This window comes from Euleptes europaea, chromosome 10 (assembly GCF_029931775.1).
Source record: "Euleptes europaea isolate rEulEur1 chromosome 10, rEulEur1.hap1, whole genome shotgun sequence".
NCBI lineage: Eukaryota > Metazoa > Chordata > Lepidosauria > Squamata > Sphaerodactylidae > Euleptes > Euleptes europaea.
The window spans coordinates 14,061,240-14,080,964 of record NC_079321.1 but is presented as its reverse complement, the minus strand read 5'-3'; the positions used below and the strand labels follow the sequence as shown (position 1 = coordinate 14,080,964).

Here is a 19,725-nt window from a genome sequence, read left to right as displayed (position 1 = left end):
TTTGTTTCATAACTGACCAAAAAGAACAAGACTGTTTTTAGACTCATAGAAACATACAGTTGGAAGGGACCACCAGGGTCATCTAGTCCAACCCCCTGCACAATGCAGGAAATTAACAACTACCTCCCCCCATATCCCCAGTGACCCCAGCCCTCCCCCTACCATGCAGGATCCCACAATCAAAGCACTCCCGACAGATTGCCATCTAGCCTCTGCTTAAAGACCTCCAAAGATGGGGACTCCACCACCCTCCGAGGCAGCACATTCCACCGTCGAACAGCCCTCACCGTCAGAAAAGTTCTTCCTAATGTTTAGGTGGAATTGCTTTTCTATTAGTTTAAATCCATTACTCCGTGTCCTAGTCTCGGGAGCAACAGAGAACAAGCTAGTTCCCTCAGCAACATGACATCCCTTCAAATATTTGAACCTGGCTATCATGTCTCCCCTCAACCTTCTCTTCTCCAAACTAAACAAACCCAACTCCCTAAGTCTCTCCTCATAGGGCATGGATTCCAGACCTTTGACCATTCTGGTCGCCCTCCTCTGGACCCGCTCTACTTTGCATCAGTAATACAAAATATGCACACCGTATAGCACACACACCTTGAACTACAAGGAAAGGTAGGATATAAATGTTCTAATAAATACATAAAATAAATATACATGTACTTGGTAATTGCTAATTTTTTCCCACTTACTTTAACTCCTTAGCTGAAATCTCTCCCACAATTTCCCTTACTACTTCTTCTGTGAATTCTGCACCCAAAGACTGGCTCAACATGGTTATGGTCTGCTCTCTTTCTCGCTTCCGTCTAAGATGTAGAGGGAAAAAACACACTGTGTGCAGACAGATGCAACAAGTAAAACAGTTCTTATAATTCCAGTCCTGAGTAAACCAACAATTTAACACCAAAAACTAAAACTATATAAGGGTAACGTATCAGAACGGAAACATTTCTTGGGACATTGGTCATATCAACTACATTTCATTTATATTTCATTCATTATATTTCATATTGTTCTAGTTTAACTATGTTGAAAATACAAAAATGAAGAGGAACTGGCTCAAGCAAACAGTTAAAATAGAGAACGTCAAAAATATGGGAGGAAAAGGTCATTTTTAAAAATGGGCTTCTACATGGAAAGGCAGACTTAAGAATACAAAAGCCCCACTGGATGAAACCCATGGTCCAACCAGTCCAACAGCCTGTTTTCACACCATGGCCAACCAGTTGCCCTGGAGGTAGGGTGCCAACCTCCAGGTGGTGGCTGGAGAGCTCCTGGTATTACAATTGATCTCCAGGTGACAGATCAGTTCCCCTGCAGAAAATGGCCACTTTGGAAGGGGGACTTTATGGCATTATACCCCATCTACATGTTTGTCAACTTTCCCAAAAGGCTAGTGAGGCAGGACTTCCATTTTGCAGAACCTATGCAGATTTTCCCTCAGCAAGCTTTGTTCCTCGATGTGCTTAATAATTCCCTCTTCAATAACAGTTTCTACTAATTAACTCAGAACAAATATTAGGCTAATGGGCCTATAATTCTCTGGACCCCTTTTTATAAGTCGTGTGACATCTGCCACTTCCCAGTACAGAGGGGTTGTATTCCTTCCACAGTTCAGTCAGCTAGCCGTAACAAACGCCAGTCCTTTAAATGTTTGAGTTGAGTTCAAACGATCTTGCGTCTCTTGTACAAATGCTGAAGAAGAAAGTTTACCTCTCTTCTTCAGCCCGCCGTTTTTCCTCTTCAAATCTCTCTCTTTCTGCGTTTAAAGTATTAGAAGAAATTTGCCTCAGCGTTTCCAGCGTCACTTCTGTCATGACTTCCTCCGCGGTAGCATCAGAGATCCTGTATGGAGAAAGGAAATCGCCATGAAGTCTTACTTGAATGCCTACAGCGCACAATCCCTAGTGGTGTTGACCCTTCTCCCATCCTCCATCCCAGAGGTTCTTTATGAGTCACTCCTTTACTCAAGTTACTTATGCTTTGGATTCATCAAGAGCTGGTCTACTGACCAGACAAATACTGATCAAGTATTTGAGTTATTCCAGAAGTCAGGCAAGGTTTCCATAAATGTGAATGATTCTCTGACCAAGCCTACTGTTTGGCTTTTACTTGGCACTGAAGTAGATGTACAGTTCCATCTTTTTTACAAATGCGATTAAAACAGTGGGGTGTATGTATGTATTTATTGATATGGTCTGTTTGACCAGCCAAAAACAGTGGGGTGGATCCTACCCCCATCTTCACAGCTCCAGTGACGTTTGAAGCCTTCCTCCAGCCTAAGGATCCATCCCTCCAACTTAATTAAGTTGGAGGAAAGGTGGAACCATCCTAGTACAGGGACTAAGTGAGGTGAAAGGCCTGTACCAAACACCCTGGAGAGCTGCTGCCTATCAGAGAAGACATTCCTGACCTTGACGGACCAATGGTCTGACTTGGTATAAGGAAGCTTTTGTTTGCCCCGAGAGACTAATGCAATATATTTGATATCCCTTAATCATCTTACGATACCAACCAGCTTTTTCTTGTTACTGAAAATGGCTCTTGGAGACAAACCCCAGAGGATTACTTTACTACTGCAAGCCAAAGAAAGGGCATTCACAAGTGTATGAGCAATGCTGAAGTTTAACCACAAAAGCAAGAGAGTAGAACACACACCCTAAAGTTAACAGGAGTGAGAACATGAGCGAAAGGGGGGGGGAAGTTGCCCAGACAGTTTTCCATGACCACTGAAATTGGCATACGGCTGAATTTCGACTACTTCTGCAAAGGTAAACAAGCCAATAGATCATGATGTGCCTCAGATGCTGTCACTCTGGGTGCAGCAATTGTAACTTTACCATATCGCGGAATGCAGTCGCAACTTTACCGTATTGCAGAATGCACATAAGTTGCTCCCGCACTGCCGATTTCCCTGCATTCTGCCTCCAGCACATCACGCACAAGCTCTTCGACTACTTCCGCAATGTCCTGGGAACAAAAAGAAAGCGTGGAGAATGACCAGCCGGCGCTTAAGCTTTTCACTCCCTTTGCCCTGGCGCTTAGAAACACAATATTAATACAGTCCTTCAAGTCGTATCAAATAAGTCGGCTCAGGCAGAATGCCACCTTGGGAACCCTGACTGGGTGGGAAAATGGCATAACGATGTTTTGAATTCATTAGTGCAGAAGGGAACAACAGCAGACATTTTCCTGAAGTTCCTCACCGTATCACAATAAGCAGGCTGAGGTTTTGGAGGCGGCGGCAGCAACGGCTGCGGAAGAGGCTGAAAGGTGGACACTGCAACAGAAGGCATGGGGGCTGGCTGGAGGGGTAAAACCGACAGCGGAGGATGAAACTGACGTGCTTCTGTATCACCCCTTTCTGCTCTTGCTTCTGTAGGTAAGAGAGAAAACACATTCAGCTGCTTGGAAAGATAAAGAATATTGCGCCAACTTACACCCACTTTCCTCTCCAAGCCTGGGCAGAGCTGAGAGCCTTTGCAATTCAATAAGCTCAGGGGGGAATGCCCAGGCGTTGTGACTGCGAAGCCCCGGGACCAAGTCCTTGCTTTCCAGTGGTCTTCAGAAAAAGAATCTCAGTTACCCAGGCAGAAAAACACTGAGGCTATGGAGAGCTGTTAGGGCCACAGAGAAAATAACATTGAGCTAAAAGAACCAATGGCCTGACTGCATGAGATAGCTTCCATCAAGACCCAGAATGCTGCGATTCACACTGAACAACCGGCTTTAGATTTTCAGGCTTAATATATCAGGTATACAAAGAATCCACTTTTAATGCTTAGTTATGGCATTTATCATTCTATCAATTCATTTCTATGGCTTTTAATGGTTTACTAAATGCAAATTGTTTTGAGCACTGTAAAACAGGAAAGACCTATTATCAATAATAGAGAGACAAGGCAGCACAGGATGTATTTTAATCTCTGCAGCTGTTGTTGCCACAGATTTGATGCATTATTGGTTTGATAAGAAGGATTAACTATCAGACTGTGCCTCCATCAGAAACAGTTAAAAAGTAAAATATGCCCTCAATTTTGGTATATTTTGGGTTGGATCAAGACCACCACAAAGAAGACTCAATTCTTTTAGCAGCTTCCAGAATCTGATAATGTATGTGAAGCATACAAGATAATGTGCATGAAGCATTTGGAACAATGCTTCAAACTCTCTACAAATTGCTACCTATTTCTCTTACGACTAACGCTTTAATAAACAAATAAAGCCACTCTGTAAAGGTTTCTCAGGGAAATAAGCTTTTTGTTCATTAACAATTCAGTCCTAAGCAGAGTTACATCCTTTTAAGTTCACCGAAAACAATGATCTTAAAAGGGGGCAAATCTGCTTAGGATGACACTGTAACAACATAAGGAAAGCCCTGCTGGATCAGACCTGTGGTCCATCAAGTCCAGCACCCTTTTTCACACAATGGCCAACCAGTTACCCTGAACGGATGCACTAGGCATTTCATGACTACTTTTCATGTTAGCAAGGGTTGTTATATATGCACGTGTTCTGAGGGATGTGGGTATCCCCTCCATGGATTTTTGCACCAGGCCTGGAAGCCAGTGTGGTGTAGTGGTTAAGAACGGTGGACTCTGATCTGGAGAACCACATGAGCGGCGGAGGCTAATCTGGTGAACTAAATTTGTTTCCCCACTCCTACCAGCTGGATGACCTTGGATAAGTCACAGCTCTGTTAGAGCTCTCTCAGCCCCACCTACCTCACAGCCGATTTGAGTCTCCCTTAAGCGGTAGAGAAAGTCGGCATATAAAAACCAACTCTTCCTCTTCTTCCTCATCCCACCTCTGGACTTTGGGAGTGAACATTCCATCCCTTAACTGGAAATGTAACTGTTTGTATCTGTTTCTGTTTGTGCTGTGATTTTATGAGTCCATTTGTTGTCTGCTACGACTTTGAGTCAACTCAATAAAAGTATTTCATTTGAACGTTCCATCTAACCTGAGACATCAGCGTTGGCTTTCTGACCGCCGCTGGCTGAGTCCACTGCAGCACTCCCCCCGGTGTATTTATTTTGCCCATTGAAGCTGCACACAGGTACATGACAAGCTGCGGCTGGCAGAGGTCCCCCGCAGACAATTTCCCCAACCAGCCCAGCGAGCTTCTGGCTGATGAACGGCGACTTCTTCGGCTTGGGCAAGCTTTCTGGTTCCAAAAAGGCTGAACGGTTCAGCTCCACAAAACTGTAAAGGCAAAACAAAAAGCATGTACCGATGAACCAATAGTTTTAACAAAAGACTTCCACGTGTTTATGAAGACATACCTATTGTATTATGTACGAGAAGTATTTTTAAGAGCCCCTAGTCTCTCTCTCCCTCCCACTTCACCTTTTCAGCTTGTGGGTGAAAGTTAACATAAAGTGAACGTATTGCTTTTAAATGTTTTGTATGGTAGATTATGACGGCCTTTGGCCACAAACAATAAACTTTATCAACTATCAACTTATTGCCAGTGGCAGACTGGGTCTAAAAACATTGGTTGCCAGGAGACAAAGGGGGGCCCACCCACAACCATAAGGCTATCATTTAATTTTTATAAGAAATAGATAAAATTTTCAAAAAATGCATAAGTGGAAAAAAGGTACAATTAAAATTTTAGTTGTGTACAGTAATAGCATTGGAACTTCTATTATATTTTCAAGCTACTAAAAGGTCATTAACATTTTTAATATATTGTCTAATGTTTAAGGGGGCCCACTTGCCATCGCGCAAGCTGACACCCTGGCCAGTCCACCACTGCTTACTGCAATATAAGAGGCTTCTGATAATGTACTGTACTGAAAATATTAAGGCAAATTGAATATAGAACTAAGGCAGGGAACTCATGGAATTCTAGGAATGGATTTATAGGCTGCTTGTCTCACTGAGTTCAGAGGAGATATTTATTTATAGTCTTCCCAACTCACTAAGATCCAGGTTGTATAAATGCGTGCTTATCCTATATTGTACTATCTTTACTGTATCATGTTCTTGCAAAATTAATTTTTTTTTAAATCGAAAAGCAACAATCCTCTGGCTATGTAAAGCCCAAGTTATTTCAAGCTTTTTAAGACTAAAAACTGAGGATGTACAAATAGGTCTGGAATGCTTTAACTCAAGCCACACTGTGACTCGGCCCCAGAGACAGGCTTAGATGACCACTGTTCTTTGCGCCTAGTGCAACTTCTGAGCACACATCAAGGCATCCCTATATATTAGACTACTCCCGAACCCACTAGCAGAACCAGGAGCGCTTCAAGCTATGGCCCGTGCCAAGCAGCTCCTAAGCCCTACCACCACCACCATGGCTCAGCTCCACTTAGCTTGCACGTGTTCACCCATACCAACCTCTCACGATTAACAGAATCTGAGACCACAAAGCCCTGAGACCACAACCACTGACCATTTCGATCACTTCAAGGGAGCTGCCTCAAACCACATTTTTTCATGTTAAGATATCATGGTTTAAGAACATAAGAAAAGCCATGCTGGATCAGACCAAGTCTGTTCACACAGTGGCCAACCAGGTGCCTCTAGGAAGCCCACAAGCAAAACAACTGCAGCAACATCGTCCTGCCTGTGTTCAACAGCACCTAATGTAACAGGCATGCTCCTCTGATCATGGAGATAATATGTATGCATCATGACTAGCGTCCATTTTGAAAAGTAGCCGTGGATGACCCTCTTCTTCATGAACATGTCCACTCCCCTCTTCAAGCCTTCCAAGCTGGCAGCCATCACCACATCCTGGGGCAGGGAGTTCCACAATTTAACTATGCTCAAAGAGGTAGTTTCAACTTGGGGAGCGAGATAAACAACTGAAGGGGATCTACCAGTCTGAACGAAGATGTCACTTTTCCATTAATCTCATTCCTCATTCTGAAAAATTTTTACATTCTTGTTACAATCCTCTCGAACACACTACCACTTTGAGCAAGGGCACAAGAACCAGCACTTACCCATCAGACACGCTCAAGCCATAGTAACTGATGAAATCACTCGTGATTTCGGAGTCCCTGAACAATAACATGCGGACGATGTTGTGCAGCGGAAAGATGGTTGACCTCTGAGTGTTCACGGTGTAAGCGATATTGAGAGCCTTCAGAGCATCTTTACGAATCTGGAAAAAATGTGTTTTAAAAGCTCCTGCCAATCTTTTTTGTTAGACGTGCGTGATACATTGTTTCGGACAATCTTTTGGCTTCTCAGAGGAATGACAGTGAAACATCCATCATTTCACTTCTGACTTTCACATATTACTACATTATTCAACTCAATCCCCAAATTCCAGCAGATGTTCAGTAAGTAAAAAGGTAAAGGTCCCCTGTGCAAGCACCGGGTCATTCCTGACCCATTGGGTGACGTCACATCCTGACGTTTCCTAGGCAGACTTTGTTTGATGGGTTGGTTTGCCAGTGCCTTCCCCAGTCGTCTTTCCTTTACCCCCAGCAAGCTGGGTACTCATTTTACCGACCTCGGAAGGATGGAAGACTGAGTCAACTTTGAGCCGACTACCTGAACCCAACTTCTGTCAGGATCGAACTCAGGTCGTGAGCAGAGCTTTTGACTGCAGTACTGCAGCTTACCACTCTGCACCACAGGGCTCTTAGATGATCAGTAATACTTCTTAAATCTCCAGGAACGCTGAACTACAGGACACTTTCAAACCCTCGGTGAACCTCATCTTTCCACCTTTGCCATGCTTATTCCCTCCAGTAATTGGGACTGTTGTTACTTTTTTTTCAAGTTGCGAGGTTAATTTAAAAGTATCCAAGGGACATAAGAACTCTAGATTACAGACCCGCCCATCACCTAAATATATACCATTTCTTACCTGACTGAAATAGCAATGGAGTAAGCACGCGTTCAAGTAAGAAGCTGCTTGTACAAGTTTGAAAAACCTCACAAAATTATTACTGTTTAAAGCAGTAAAGGCTTGAACCGCAAATCTGACTTCGCTGGAGTTCCGCACTTCTGGACGAAACTGTTGGACTTCTCTGTTGAAAAAAAGGACAAGCGTTTTCTTGAGTGCTAATAGTGGATGCTACCCATGGGGCACGTTCGTACAAATAACAGATAGCAGGGAATGCCTAAGAAACATGACACAATGTCTTATACCATCATGCAGTTGAAATTTAAAAACTGCTCAGCGTAGCTGAAGTATTCATCTATTTCAACAATTTACATATTAGAGTAAGACCAATTAATGCCCTAAAGCAGAGGTTCCCGAACCTTTTGAGTCATGAAGCACTAATTTTCACCTAGCACCCCTAGATACTAAACCGAATGACAGTAGTATTTTTCTTTCCAATCTCTTCATGGAGCACTAGGAGATGTTTCGCGGAGCACCAAGTGCTCCATGGAGCACAGTTTGGGAACCTCTGCTCTAAAGGTTTACGTCTTTAATTTATACAAAGGACATTCTGTTTCTTTTACTTGGGAAAGGGCATGTCTTTGCTCAACACATCAGATCCCTGGTTGTTTCAAGAAGAGTGAATATTCACAGTTTATTCACAGTTTATTCACAGAACTCTTAACACTAAGGGGAAAGGGATAAAAATACAGCTAAACCGTTGACTTTAATTTATGGTAAGTCCATGATTTATCACCAACTCGGCTTTGATAGGAAGTGCCGTCAAGTCGCAGCTGACCTATGGCAACACAGTAGGGTCTTCAAGGCAAGGGATGAACAAAGGCAGTTTGCCATCGCCTGCCTCTGCGAAGTAACCCTGGACTTCCTCGGTGGTCTCCCAACCAAGTACTAACCAGGGCTGACCCTGCTTAGCTTCCGAGATCTGATGAGATCAAGCAAGCCTAGGCCATCCAGGTCAGGGCACTAATTTACTTTACCTACCTAGGCAGGGAATTAGATGACTTGAGCTTTTGCACAGTTATTCTATGATAAGTCATAGAGTCAATATTCTCTGATTGAGTGAATCCATGTAGCTTCAAACAATAAAATACTGCCAGTGAAAGAGGCCAAGTTAATACTGTAACCATATCAAGATTTACCTCAGAATATCTCCTTTGTTGAGGTTCAGGAGGACGTTGTATCCCCTGAACTCTGCTTCATTCTTACAGTAAACCTCCTTGTTGGCAAGGTCCTGATACATCTCCTTCAGGCTCTGGAGGCACTTGGTCATGTTCTCATTGTTGATTTTAGCATCAAAAGAGGACATTGGCTCTTCACACAGGTGGTGGGAACAGTGGATATGGAAACGAGTGCATTTCTCGATTAAGGAAACCGTCAGAGGATTGCAGAGATGCTGCTGGGTTATATCCTGGCCAAGACAAATGTAAAGCTTAAGAATACCGAAAAGCAGTGTTTGACTCTGCCGGCATGTTCTTCACTGCACCCATTAAAGCTTTCCACAATTCTGCAATTCTTGAGGCCACGGCATTTTTATCTTAAGCATTGCTACTAGTAAAAACAAGAAGAGCTGGTTTTTATACTCCACTTTTCTCTACCGAAAGGAGTCTCAAACTGGCTTACAATCTCCTTCCCTCCCACCCCCCTCCACAACAGACACCTTGTGAGGTAGGTGGGGCTGAGAGAGTTCCGAGAGAGCTGTGACTGGCCCAAGGTCACTCAGCAGGCTTCATGTGGAGGAGTGGGGGATCAAACCCAGTTCTCCAGATTAGAGCCCACCCCTCTTAACCACTACACCATGCTGGCCCCACTATACCGCACTAGTCCACTCAAAACAACAGCACACCCTAAAAAGCTCCCCATCCCAAGAACATACGACGGAGGGGAAGGTCCCTACAGTCCACCTCAAATAACAGCTCTCTAAGAGGAAGAAGCTGCGCAAAGGACATCCATGCATAGATGGGGGAGATGAAGGAGGTATCAGCATTCGAAGCAAATAAATGACACAAGTAGAATAAAAGGGCATGATAGTTCAAGGGTACAAAATAATCATGAAACACAATACAGGAATGAAGTAGTAGGAGAAGCTGTGTAGGAGACTAGGAATATACATGAGGAATTTTGGGAAATTTGCAAGGTTGGGGATGCAAGCAAGAACAGGGGCAGAGCTAGGAGTCATTATCGGAGAGGTGGGTAGAGAAAGTAGGAGCAGCGGTCCTTGATAACACAGCTGCATTGTTGTGGCTAATTTTTATACCTGATCAAACGCTTTAAATACACATCGCTTTTTTTTTTTTTTTTGCAGAATTGAATCTTGAATATATTCAAGATTACATATAATCAAGATTATGTATTTAATCCTGAATATTCACCCCCGCCCTTGAAATATGAAACAGCAACCATTCCACACTCCAGTGCTAGATTGCTAGATGTAACCAGACAGCTGCCATTTTCTAGCATTCCGCCCGTCCAATGCAAGGGCCCCCAGCCAAAATAGTTACCTTCCTTATCCCACGAGTCCTATTCCACACGAAATCGTACCACTCCCGGAAGTTCCCTTCTCCTTTGTCCATGATCTGAGTGACTAAGTAGTTCATGGTCATACTCAATACTTCCAAAGGCCTCAGCTCGTGTGGCAAAGGCTCTTCCTGGTCTGCTGACGACCTGCTGTACTCCTTTATCGCGGCTGCATGGTCCACCTCAAAGATGAAAAAGAAAAAATTCCTCAGTACAAAATACATTCAGCTCCTCTGATACTAGAGAGAATAGGTATGCATCATGACTAGTATCCATTTTGACTAGTAGCCATGGATAGCCCTATCCTCCATGAGCATGTCCCCTCCTTAAAGACTTCCAAGTTGGCAGCCATCATCACATCCTGGGGAAGGGAGTTCCACAGTTTATGTGTATCAAGTTTATATTGGCAGAGAACTGAAGGCTGAGCTGTCAACCTTAAACTGCACAAGGAGCCTGAGGCACAGCAAGACTCTGAAGACCTCACCGATTCCTCCACATACGAAAGACGTTTTTGGAAACGCTTCTCTGCTGCTTCTCAAGGAAGGAGCCGCTACACCCTGCACATGGGGGTTGTTCGTTTTCCAATAACAACAAAAGTAAGAACAGGAGGAACAGCTTCCCAAGAAGCTCACAAATATGTTGGGGCCAAGATGCTAAAGGAGAGGACTCTGAGGGGCATTTATTGGAAGCCGTTCCAGACAGCACGTCTAATTCCACAAGGCACATTTTCAGTGCTTCTAACGCTAGCAGATCCAGAGATATAAGCTGCGCTGGCCTTTTGCATTCCACACAGGGATGGGGACCCATATGAGCAATGGCTTCCACTTAGCTGTCTCCGTGAAGGAAGTCTACACCTGGTTAGAGTGAGGGGCTGTGGCTCAGTGGTAGAGCATCTGCTTGGCATGTAGAAGGTCCCGGGTTCAATCTCTGGCATCTCCAGTTAAAGGGACCAGGCAGGTAGGTGATGTGAAAGACCCCTGCCTGAGACCCTGGAGAGCCGCTGCCAGTCTGAGTAGACAATACTGACTTTGATGGACTGAGGGTCTGATTCTGTATAAGACAGCTTCATGTATTCATGTGATTTACGACGAAGGGGCTACAGACACGATTGGAAGCCCAAGAAAACCATTATCAAGACATTCCTCCAAAACACAGCTTGTTGGGTAACCCACACAGATTTTTCATCCAAACGCGCAATGAATATTATGAAAAATAAATGTATAAAAACAAAGCACACAATGTTTATTTCTTTTTTAAAAGATATAATCTTGTTTTTTATATTCTGGAACTTTCCCCCACCGGTTTCCGACCACCACCAAATCATGTTAATTGAACATCACAGGCGCATCTCAACAAAGTGCAGCACAAGGAAACAAGCCCCTCAGTACCTTGTCTGTTCCTGGAATCACCTCAAAGATGCTGAGCTGGTTCCTCGTCTCCCTCATGTATCGTTCTTTCTCCGGGCACATGTCTGGGCACGTGCCGATAAAGGTCTGGCCGAGATCGGTTCGTTTTAGTCGAGCTAAAAAAAGAGATCAGCGTTTAGACAGCTGGGGGAGTTTACAACATGACTTGGGAAAAATAACACTACTCATAAAACAGCTGGAGCATAACACGAATTTTATAGGATGTGCATGGGAGAATCAGCTGGTACGACTGAAGCAAATTTTAACACTTTCCAACTGCCACTAAGGCTCCTTTTGCATGCGTACCGAACCATGCAGGTAACATTTTTCTAGGGTGATATTCCAGACAGCGACAGGGAAAGTGTGTCATAATCATGTGGGTGGGACCGACTGCAGGGCCTCTCCCGCTCCTCCGAATGCGTTACCAGTTCTTACCTTGCCGCATGAGTTTATCTCTCTGGTCCAGGAGGCGGTATTTGTCCTCAGAAGACTCCGCTACCATGCCGATAAGATTACTAAGACACGGTGCGGATGCTTCCAAGTTCTCTAAGCCGTGGCTTTCAGGCCCAGAATCAAAGGTGTCTGCTTCAAACTGCAGAGACTTTTTAAGACCAGACTTCTTAGCTGGAGAGCTATCAAAGAAGAAGAGTTGTTTTCATTTATTTCAATTCATATCCCGCCCTCCCCCACCATCGCATATCTTTTTCTCTCTGGAGCTTAACAGCCTTAGAAGGGCTTTCTCGTTAGCAACATGCCCTCCCTTCAGCAGTGTTGGAGGGAAGATACAAAAGGATACCTATCTCAGAGAGAGTATGCCCATGTGGTTATGGGTGTGTGTGGAAACTTTGGAGCACGTTCCTATTCGCTGTCCCATTTTATAAGGAGATTTGTGCTAAATTTATTCTGCCCTGGCTTAATAAGCTTCCAGACTGCTTGGATGCGCAGTGGGCTAAAAAGCTGCTCACAGATGAAAATCCTAGGGTCTCTGCTGACACTGCTAAATTTTGTGCCGCCGCTATTAAAATCCAGCAAAATCTGTTTGGTAAAATTGCTACAAAATAACTCTATGACAGTCTAAAAACAGATTTTTCATAGCAAGTGTTTCAAGGAGCAATTTTTGTAGCGTTGTAGGATTACTTTTGTTTTACTGTATTTTTATTTGTTTGGGCTGTTGGAAATTGTTTTTTTGTATATGCTTCTATATATGTTGGCTGTTAGCAGTATTTTTAAAAAATAAAGTATCCCATTCTCCCACCACAAAGCAGGGCTCAGAGTGGCTAACAACCATTAATAAAATACCTTTCGGTTTACAATTAAAAACCACAATAAATACAATAAGAACTATTTAAAAACACTGTAAATAAATACAGTAAATACAATAAGCTACAATTTCAGCCTAAGATTTGACATTCATCCCTTGTGACGCTGCTTCATTGGTACCCAGCTAGCCTGATGCTCCTGAGCTGGACCCTCCCCTCAAAGGTGCAGCCAATCAGGATGTATTCTGCTGTATAAACCTCACACACAAAAATATTTCTCTTACCAAGACAATGATGCAAACACCTACCTTTTGCTCAACAGGTTCCCACCAGCTGTGGATCGGATTAAGGACTTGCTCTGTGAGGAATGCAGATAACTCGGAGGGTCGGTTTTTTGCCTCCCTTCGCTCACATCTTCCACCTGCTCCTTGGATGCGTACTCTCTCTTATTAGGACCTTTGCATACAGAGATAGCAGACGCTTACTATAGCTTCTCTTCCTCCCATTAGGCTTGTTTACTGAATTCAGAGAAAATTTAACCGTGCCAAATGGATCCAAAACTTAAATGATTGCAATGTAACATTCCCACATGCTGAAGTTGAGTATAGTGTATACTTCTCATTTCTTCGTGGCTAAAAACTGTTCTCTTACAACAAAAAAGGTTACCATATATGGAACGAGAAACGCCTGCTGTTCAAGCTGGATTCAGAACAGGAAGAGGCACTAGAGATCATATTGCAAATTTACATTGGTTACTGGAGCACACGAGAGAATTTCAGAAGGAAATCAGCTTGTGTTTAATAGATTACAGCAAAGCTTTTGACTGTGTGGATCACGAAAAGCTATGACTGGTTTTAAAGGGAATGGGTGTGCCACAACATCTGATTGTTCTGATGTGTAACCTGTACTCTGGACAAGAGGCCACAGTTAGGACAGAATATGGAGAAACAGAATGGTTTCCAGTTGACAAAGGTGTTAGACAAGGATGCATTTTATCTCCCTATCTCTTCAATCTGTATGCAGAACATATCATTAGGAAAGCTGGGTTAGATTTAGTTGAAGGTGGAATGAAAATTGGGGGGAGGAACATTCCTTCCCTGGAGGTTTTTAAGAAGAGGTTAGATGGCCATCTGTCAGCAATGCTGATTCTGTGACCTTAGGCAGATGATAAGAGGGAGGGCATCTTGGGCATCTTCTGGTCACTAGGGGTGTGGAGTGGGGAGGTAGTTGTGAATTTCCTGCATTGTGCAGGGGGTTGGACTTGATGGCTCTGGTGGTCCCTTCCAACTCTATGATTCTATGAACATTAACAATTTGAGATATGCCGATGATACTATATTACTGGCAGAAAATAGGGAAGACTTGAAGCGACTACTGCTGAAAGTTAAAAGAGAAAGTACCAAAGCAGGACTACAGCTGAACATCAGGAAGACAAAAGTAATGACTACAGGAGAATTACTCAACTTTAAGGTTGACAATGAGGAAACCGATAGGTGGAAAGTAGATTCCTTTGAAATGTGGTGTTGGAGAGTGTTACGGATACCGTGGACCGCCCCCCCCCAAAAACACAAATGGGTTATAGATCAAATCCAGCCTGAGCTGACCCTAGATGCTAAAATGACTAAATTGAAGCAGTCGTAATGGTCACATTATGAGAAGACAAGAGTCACTGGAAAAGATGATCATGCTAGGGAAAGTTGAAGGCAGCAGGAAAAGAGGAAGACCCAACAAGAGATGGATTGACTCTATAAAGGAAGCCACGGCCCTCAATTTGCAAGACCTGAGCAAGGCTGTTAAAGATAGGAGGTTTATGTGTATCAAGTTTATATTGGCACTGATTCATAGGGTCACCATGTGTCGGAAGCAACTTAACGGCACTTAACACACACACGCACAAGAACTGCTCTGAGAAAATAAAGAGGCTGCAATTACCAAGAATATTTGGGGGGAGTGCAAAGCCTTAAGAAGAGGAGTCTCCAAAACTTTTCTTCCATGCGAGTGCCAGTCACTACTATGGGGTAAAAATAAAGTACAACACATGGGGACAGAATTGTAATGGGAACAAACTCTACCCCTGCATGACCTGATCCCCCCCTAAGAAGGAGGCACCGTCTGTTTAGGCCTGCAGGGGACTCTGCAGATATATGGAACTTTTATCTGACTGACAGCGCACACACACACACACACACACACACTAGCAGGCAGTATTTTATAGCAGTCTCATTGCAGGAACGTACCTGATTTCTTCCTGTGCCAAAATGTCACTATTTCTTTGTGTAGCCCTTTGGCTTTCTTTCTAGCCAAAGCAGCAGATGCCTGAAAAGCAGACACAGCACGTTCAGATAAGAACGGTATACAGAAAGGAAACAAAAGAAAATGTGATAATTCACACACAATAGAGAGAAAAAAATTAAATACGCTGAAAACTGAACTCCCCTACTTTGCACTGAACAAAAGTATTGATAACTGGGTTAAGCAATAGTGTCAACAGTCAATTGGGTCAATAGTGGCTTACTGCAGTAAGGATTTAACATTGGCATCCCCTTCTTGGCCCCAAATAGTCAACCGGGATACACGGCAAGGTTGAACACGACCCTTGTTTGAGTTGGGAGAATGACGACTTTCTACATCAGTACACAGACCTAAGTCGAGGGGGGGGGGGAAATCACGCTAACGGTCCTTGGCAAAGAATTACTGCATGCATCAGTGTACCTCCACCCAAGCATATTGGGTAAGTTAATGCCCAGTAGCCAGGAGACCAGCTGGCGACAGTCTGTGAGAAAGGTGGACTGTAAACAACATAGAACAGAGAGCCAGCTCAGGGTAATGGTTAGAGTCAGATTGGGATCTGGGACAGCCAGGTTTGATTCCCCGCTCTGCCATGGAAAATTAAACATAACATAAGAAATTTGAAAAATAAATAAATAAGAACATAAGAAAGGCCATGCTGGATCAGATCAAGGTCCATCAAAACCAGCAGTCTGACAACACAGTGGCCAACCAGGTGCCTCTAGGAAGCCCACACAAGATGATTGCAGCAGCATTGTCGTGCCTGTGCTCCACAGCACCTAATATAACAGGCACGCTCCTCTGATCATGGAGAGAATAGGTATGCATCATGACTAGTACCCATTTTGACTAGTAGCCATGAATACCCCTTTCCCCCATGAACATGTCCACTCCCCTCTTCAAGCCTTCCAAGTTGGCAGCCACCACCACATCCTGGGGCAGGGAGTTCCACAATTTAACTATGTGTTGTGTGAAGAAATATTTCCTTTTATCTGTTTTGAATCTCTCACCCTCCAGATTCAGCAGATGACCCCATGTCCTAGTATTATGAGAGAGGGAGAAAAGCTTCTCCCTGTCCACTCTCTCTCCCTGTTCATCTAGCTTGCTGGGTGACCTTGGGCCAGTAACACCCTCTCAGCCTAGCCTACCTCATAGGGTTATTATCAGGACAAAATGGAGAAGAGGAGAAAGATAAAAGCTGCTTTGGGTCCCTACTGGGAAGAGAGGTGGTGTTATAAATGAAGTAAATAAATAAAATTTTAAAATATAAAAATAAATACTACTTATTCCTAAAAACGCTTCAGTCAGTCATTTCCAGAGTTAGGGACACTGATGTCCCATGATTTCCCTTAGCTTGAGTGTGACTAAAAGACACTTGTGTTTTACATATTACAGGGGATATGCCAGTATCTCAGGAGCACTAACATATGCCCAGCTCTTTGGGGAATGCTAAAATTAATACATTAAGCAGAGTCCTTTGCTTTAATTTCTTCACTTATACTTAAACAACACAAGTAGGAAGTATATTATTGAGCTCAGCTGTAAATATTTCATAATAGGACAATTATTCCAATCAAAATAGTTTCCAAGCATGTTTGAACAATTAAACTAGGCTGAATGCACCTGACAAAATATTTTCCCTGCCATTTCAGTTGTGCTACTTTTGGCTATTGAAAAGCTTTTGAGGTGTTTATACAGCATGCCCAGTTAATATGGTGTGCTGTTCTGTTTACTAGTTAAGTACACACAGGAGTAGCAATTGATTTGGGACACCCGAAAGTGTTTCAGAAACCCGCATCTGTTGTTTCCATGTGATAATGCTGAGATCTATAGATTGTTTAACCCCAGATAACAATACCTTTGTTCAGTGCAAAGCTGGGGAATTCAGTTTTCAGCTTATTTTGTGTGTTTTTCTCTCTCTACTTCTGAATTACCAAAAAAGGCAAAAAACAAGCTATACAGGCAGGAGTTCTCACACCGAATGTATCTGTAATTAGTCTGAATAAAAAACAAGGTATTTACCCTCTTAAATATCCCAAATAGTGCAATTTTAAGCATTATGTTCAATAAGGCATTATATTTTTTATGTTCAATAAGGCATACTTTACATTTTTCAAGTACCAAAGTAAATTTATGCTGGACCATAAAAGAAGGATTGCATATATTTCTATTTCCCCCCAAATAGTCTATTTTCCTGTGGAAGTTTTTTCTCTCTCTCTCATCCATTAAACATTTCCAAAAATTAAAAGCCATTGATCTTCCATTAAACTTACATGATCAAAACAATAAACAACTGCCAGCTTTTTGTTTCTGTTGGTAAAGATACGGTGGATTTTTGCAGACTTCTTGAAGTGATTCTCGAGGACATTTCTGTCATTTAGATAATCAGGAATATTTTTGCACTGGAAGGCTTTGAACTCGCCCGTGGGCAAGCCGCCCAGGCTCTCTGTGCTCCCACTGCTCCGATTTCGACGTGAGGTATTCGAGACGGAAGAATCTGAAAGGAAAAGCAAGAGCACCTTTTCAAAATATCTTATAACTAGCTATGAAGAAAAAAATAAATGTAAGGATTTGAATACCCATTTTTCATCTATCCGCAATCTGACAAATGATGCAAATAGTAGCAAAATCATCATAAGAACTATGTTTGGATCTTCAATTTTTGAGCACCATCTGTCTTGATTTTAAATTGTTTTTAACGAGAATTGCTTATTTTAATTCATATTGTATGGATTTAACGTTTTATGTATTTGTGATGTATTTTGTATTTGTGATGTGTTGTTGTTGTTACCTGCCCTTGGCCAGGATAGAGGGTGGGATAAAAATCTAATCAATCAATTTAACTGATTCAAGCTAGGTTTTGTTACTTACTTTCCTTCAGTTTTGCCTTATTTTCTTCCTCTTTCTGTAACAGGGACGGCCTTGCCAGTGCCAAACCAGACTGGATTCCCCCCGCTACGCTCGTCTGTTCCAGCTCTCCTGATTCTAGGGAGACTCTCTCCATTTTGGATTCTTTCTTAGGGCGCCCACTGTCTTTATTACTTTTCAGAACATCTTGCAATGTTATACCGAAGAGGCCCCCTGCGCGAGCCCGAGTCAGCCTGACCGGACGCTTGCTGGAAGAATAATCGCTCCGTGACTGAACCTCTGGCTCATCTGCGGTATCATAATCACGTCTCCTTGGGGAATGATCTTGCTCTTCCTTTCTCTTTGTTCCCTTATCGGCGGGCTCACTCGGAGCTACAAATTCTTCATGTTCTGGTCTGCTTGACCCACCAGATGGGTAAGAAAAAGCAGCAAAGCTGCTACTAGGATTTGCGAAAGGATTTACAGGTCCTTTTTTGTCATCCTCTACAGTCCTGCTTGGTACAGCAGCAGTGAAGGAAGATGCTAAAATAGCACTATTGCTTGCTGGTTTTGAAAAGCTGAAGTGAGTAGTAGCACTCGAGCCGCTGGTTTCCTGAGAAATGCCAAAGGGGGCAAGTCTTCCAGGCCCGCTCCCACCTGGAAAGGAAAACGTGAACGGACTTGGGATGGTTTGTGGTTTCTCTGGTTCTGAACCAACGCCAAAGATAGGCTTGAACATTGCATTCTCAGGGGTTTTGAAGCTAAAATCTGTACCTGCAAAGACATTGCCTGAAGCTTCTCCAGGTGTATTTCCAAACTTAGAAGGAGTCTGAGAAGTCCCGAGATTCATAGGTGGTTTAAAACTGAATCCTTGCTTGCCGGCAACAGAAGAGCTGGTTGATGGGGGAGCAGCCACGAACGATGTAGTGTGCCCAAAAGGATAAGACTGTGAAAATCCCAGAGGATGAACAAATCCCGAAGTTTGACCTGAAGAACCACGTAGTTCTGAAGTTCTTGTGAAGTCAGATGGGGGCGGGAAGCCAGGATTCTTTGCCACTCCTCCACTGTTCGGCCCAAACAGTGAGAGCTGGCCAAACTGGAGTGGTGGATGAACCTGAATCATTCCAGAAGAACTCCTAGGTGGTGTCTGGAAAACTCCAGGTGGCTGTCCACCGAAAGGAGCATTAGGGTTCATCTTCACAACGAGGTGTCTACTCAACAGTGATCACACCGAGCACTTTCCAGCTTCCCGCCACTACTCCAGCGATCTGCAATCCAATTATAAATGTTACTTTAACTGAGAAACCGTTTCAGGAAAATGGAGCATTTCTCTCACTTTTCCCCCCCAGCAATATATTTATAGAATCATAGCGTTGGAAGGGCCATCTAGTCCAACCCCCTGCTTAATGCAGGATCAGCCTAGCATCCCTGACAAGTGCTTGACCAGCCTCTGCTTAAAGACTGCCAGTGAGGGGGAGCTCACCACCTCCCTAGGTAGGTGATCCCACTGTTGAACAACTCTTACTGTAAA

The 19,725-nt window shown here is 43.4% G+C and overlaps 1 protein-coding gene across 1 annotated transcript in view; it reads right to left on the bottom strand.

Moving 5' to 3' along the window:
• The window catches only part of MCM3AP (minichromosome maintenance complex component 3 associated protein), a 47,007-nt gene extending 27,618 nt beyond the window's left edge, over positions 1-19,389 (bottom strand). Inside the window, exons 1-15 of the mRNA XM_056856861.1 lie at positions 18,219-19,389; positions 17,621-17,844; positions 15,296-15,374; positions 13,367-13,514; positions 12,235-12,431; positions 11,782-11,915; positions 10,378-10,575; positions 9,019-9,287; positions 7,841-8,003; positions 6,966-7,126; positions 4,970-5,211; positions 3,213-3,382; positions 2,876-2,976; positions 1,720-1,851; positions 699-812 (exon numbers count right to left, since the gene is read on the bottom strand). Coding sequence (XP_056712839.1) covers positions 699-812; positions 1,720-1,851; positions 2,876-2,976; positions 3,213-3,382; positions 4,970-5,211; positions 6,966-7,126; positions 7,841-8,003; positions 9,019-9,287; positions 10,378-10,575; positions 11,782-11,915; positions 12,235-12,431; positions 13,367-13,514; positions 15,296-15,374; positions 17,621-17,844; positions 18,219-19,389 — 3,503 coding nt within the window. The remainder of the gene's footprint in view (positions 1-698; positions 813-1,719; positions 1,852-2,875; positions 2,977-3,212; positions 3,383-4,969; positions 5,212-6,965; positions 7,127-7,840; positions 8,004-9,018; positions 9,288-10,377; positions 10,576-11,781; positions 11,916-12,234; positions 12,432-13,366; positions 13,515-15,295; positions 15,375-17,620; positions 17,845-18,218) is intronic.
• Positions 19,390-19,725: the final 336 nt, after the last annotated feature.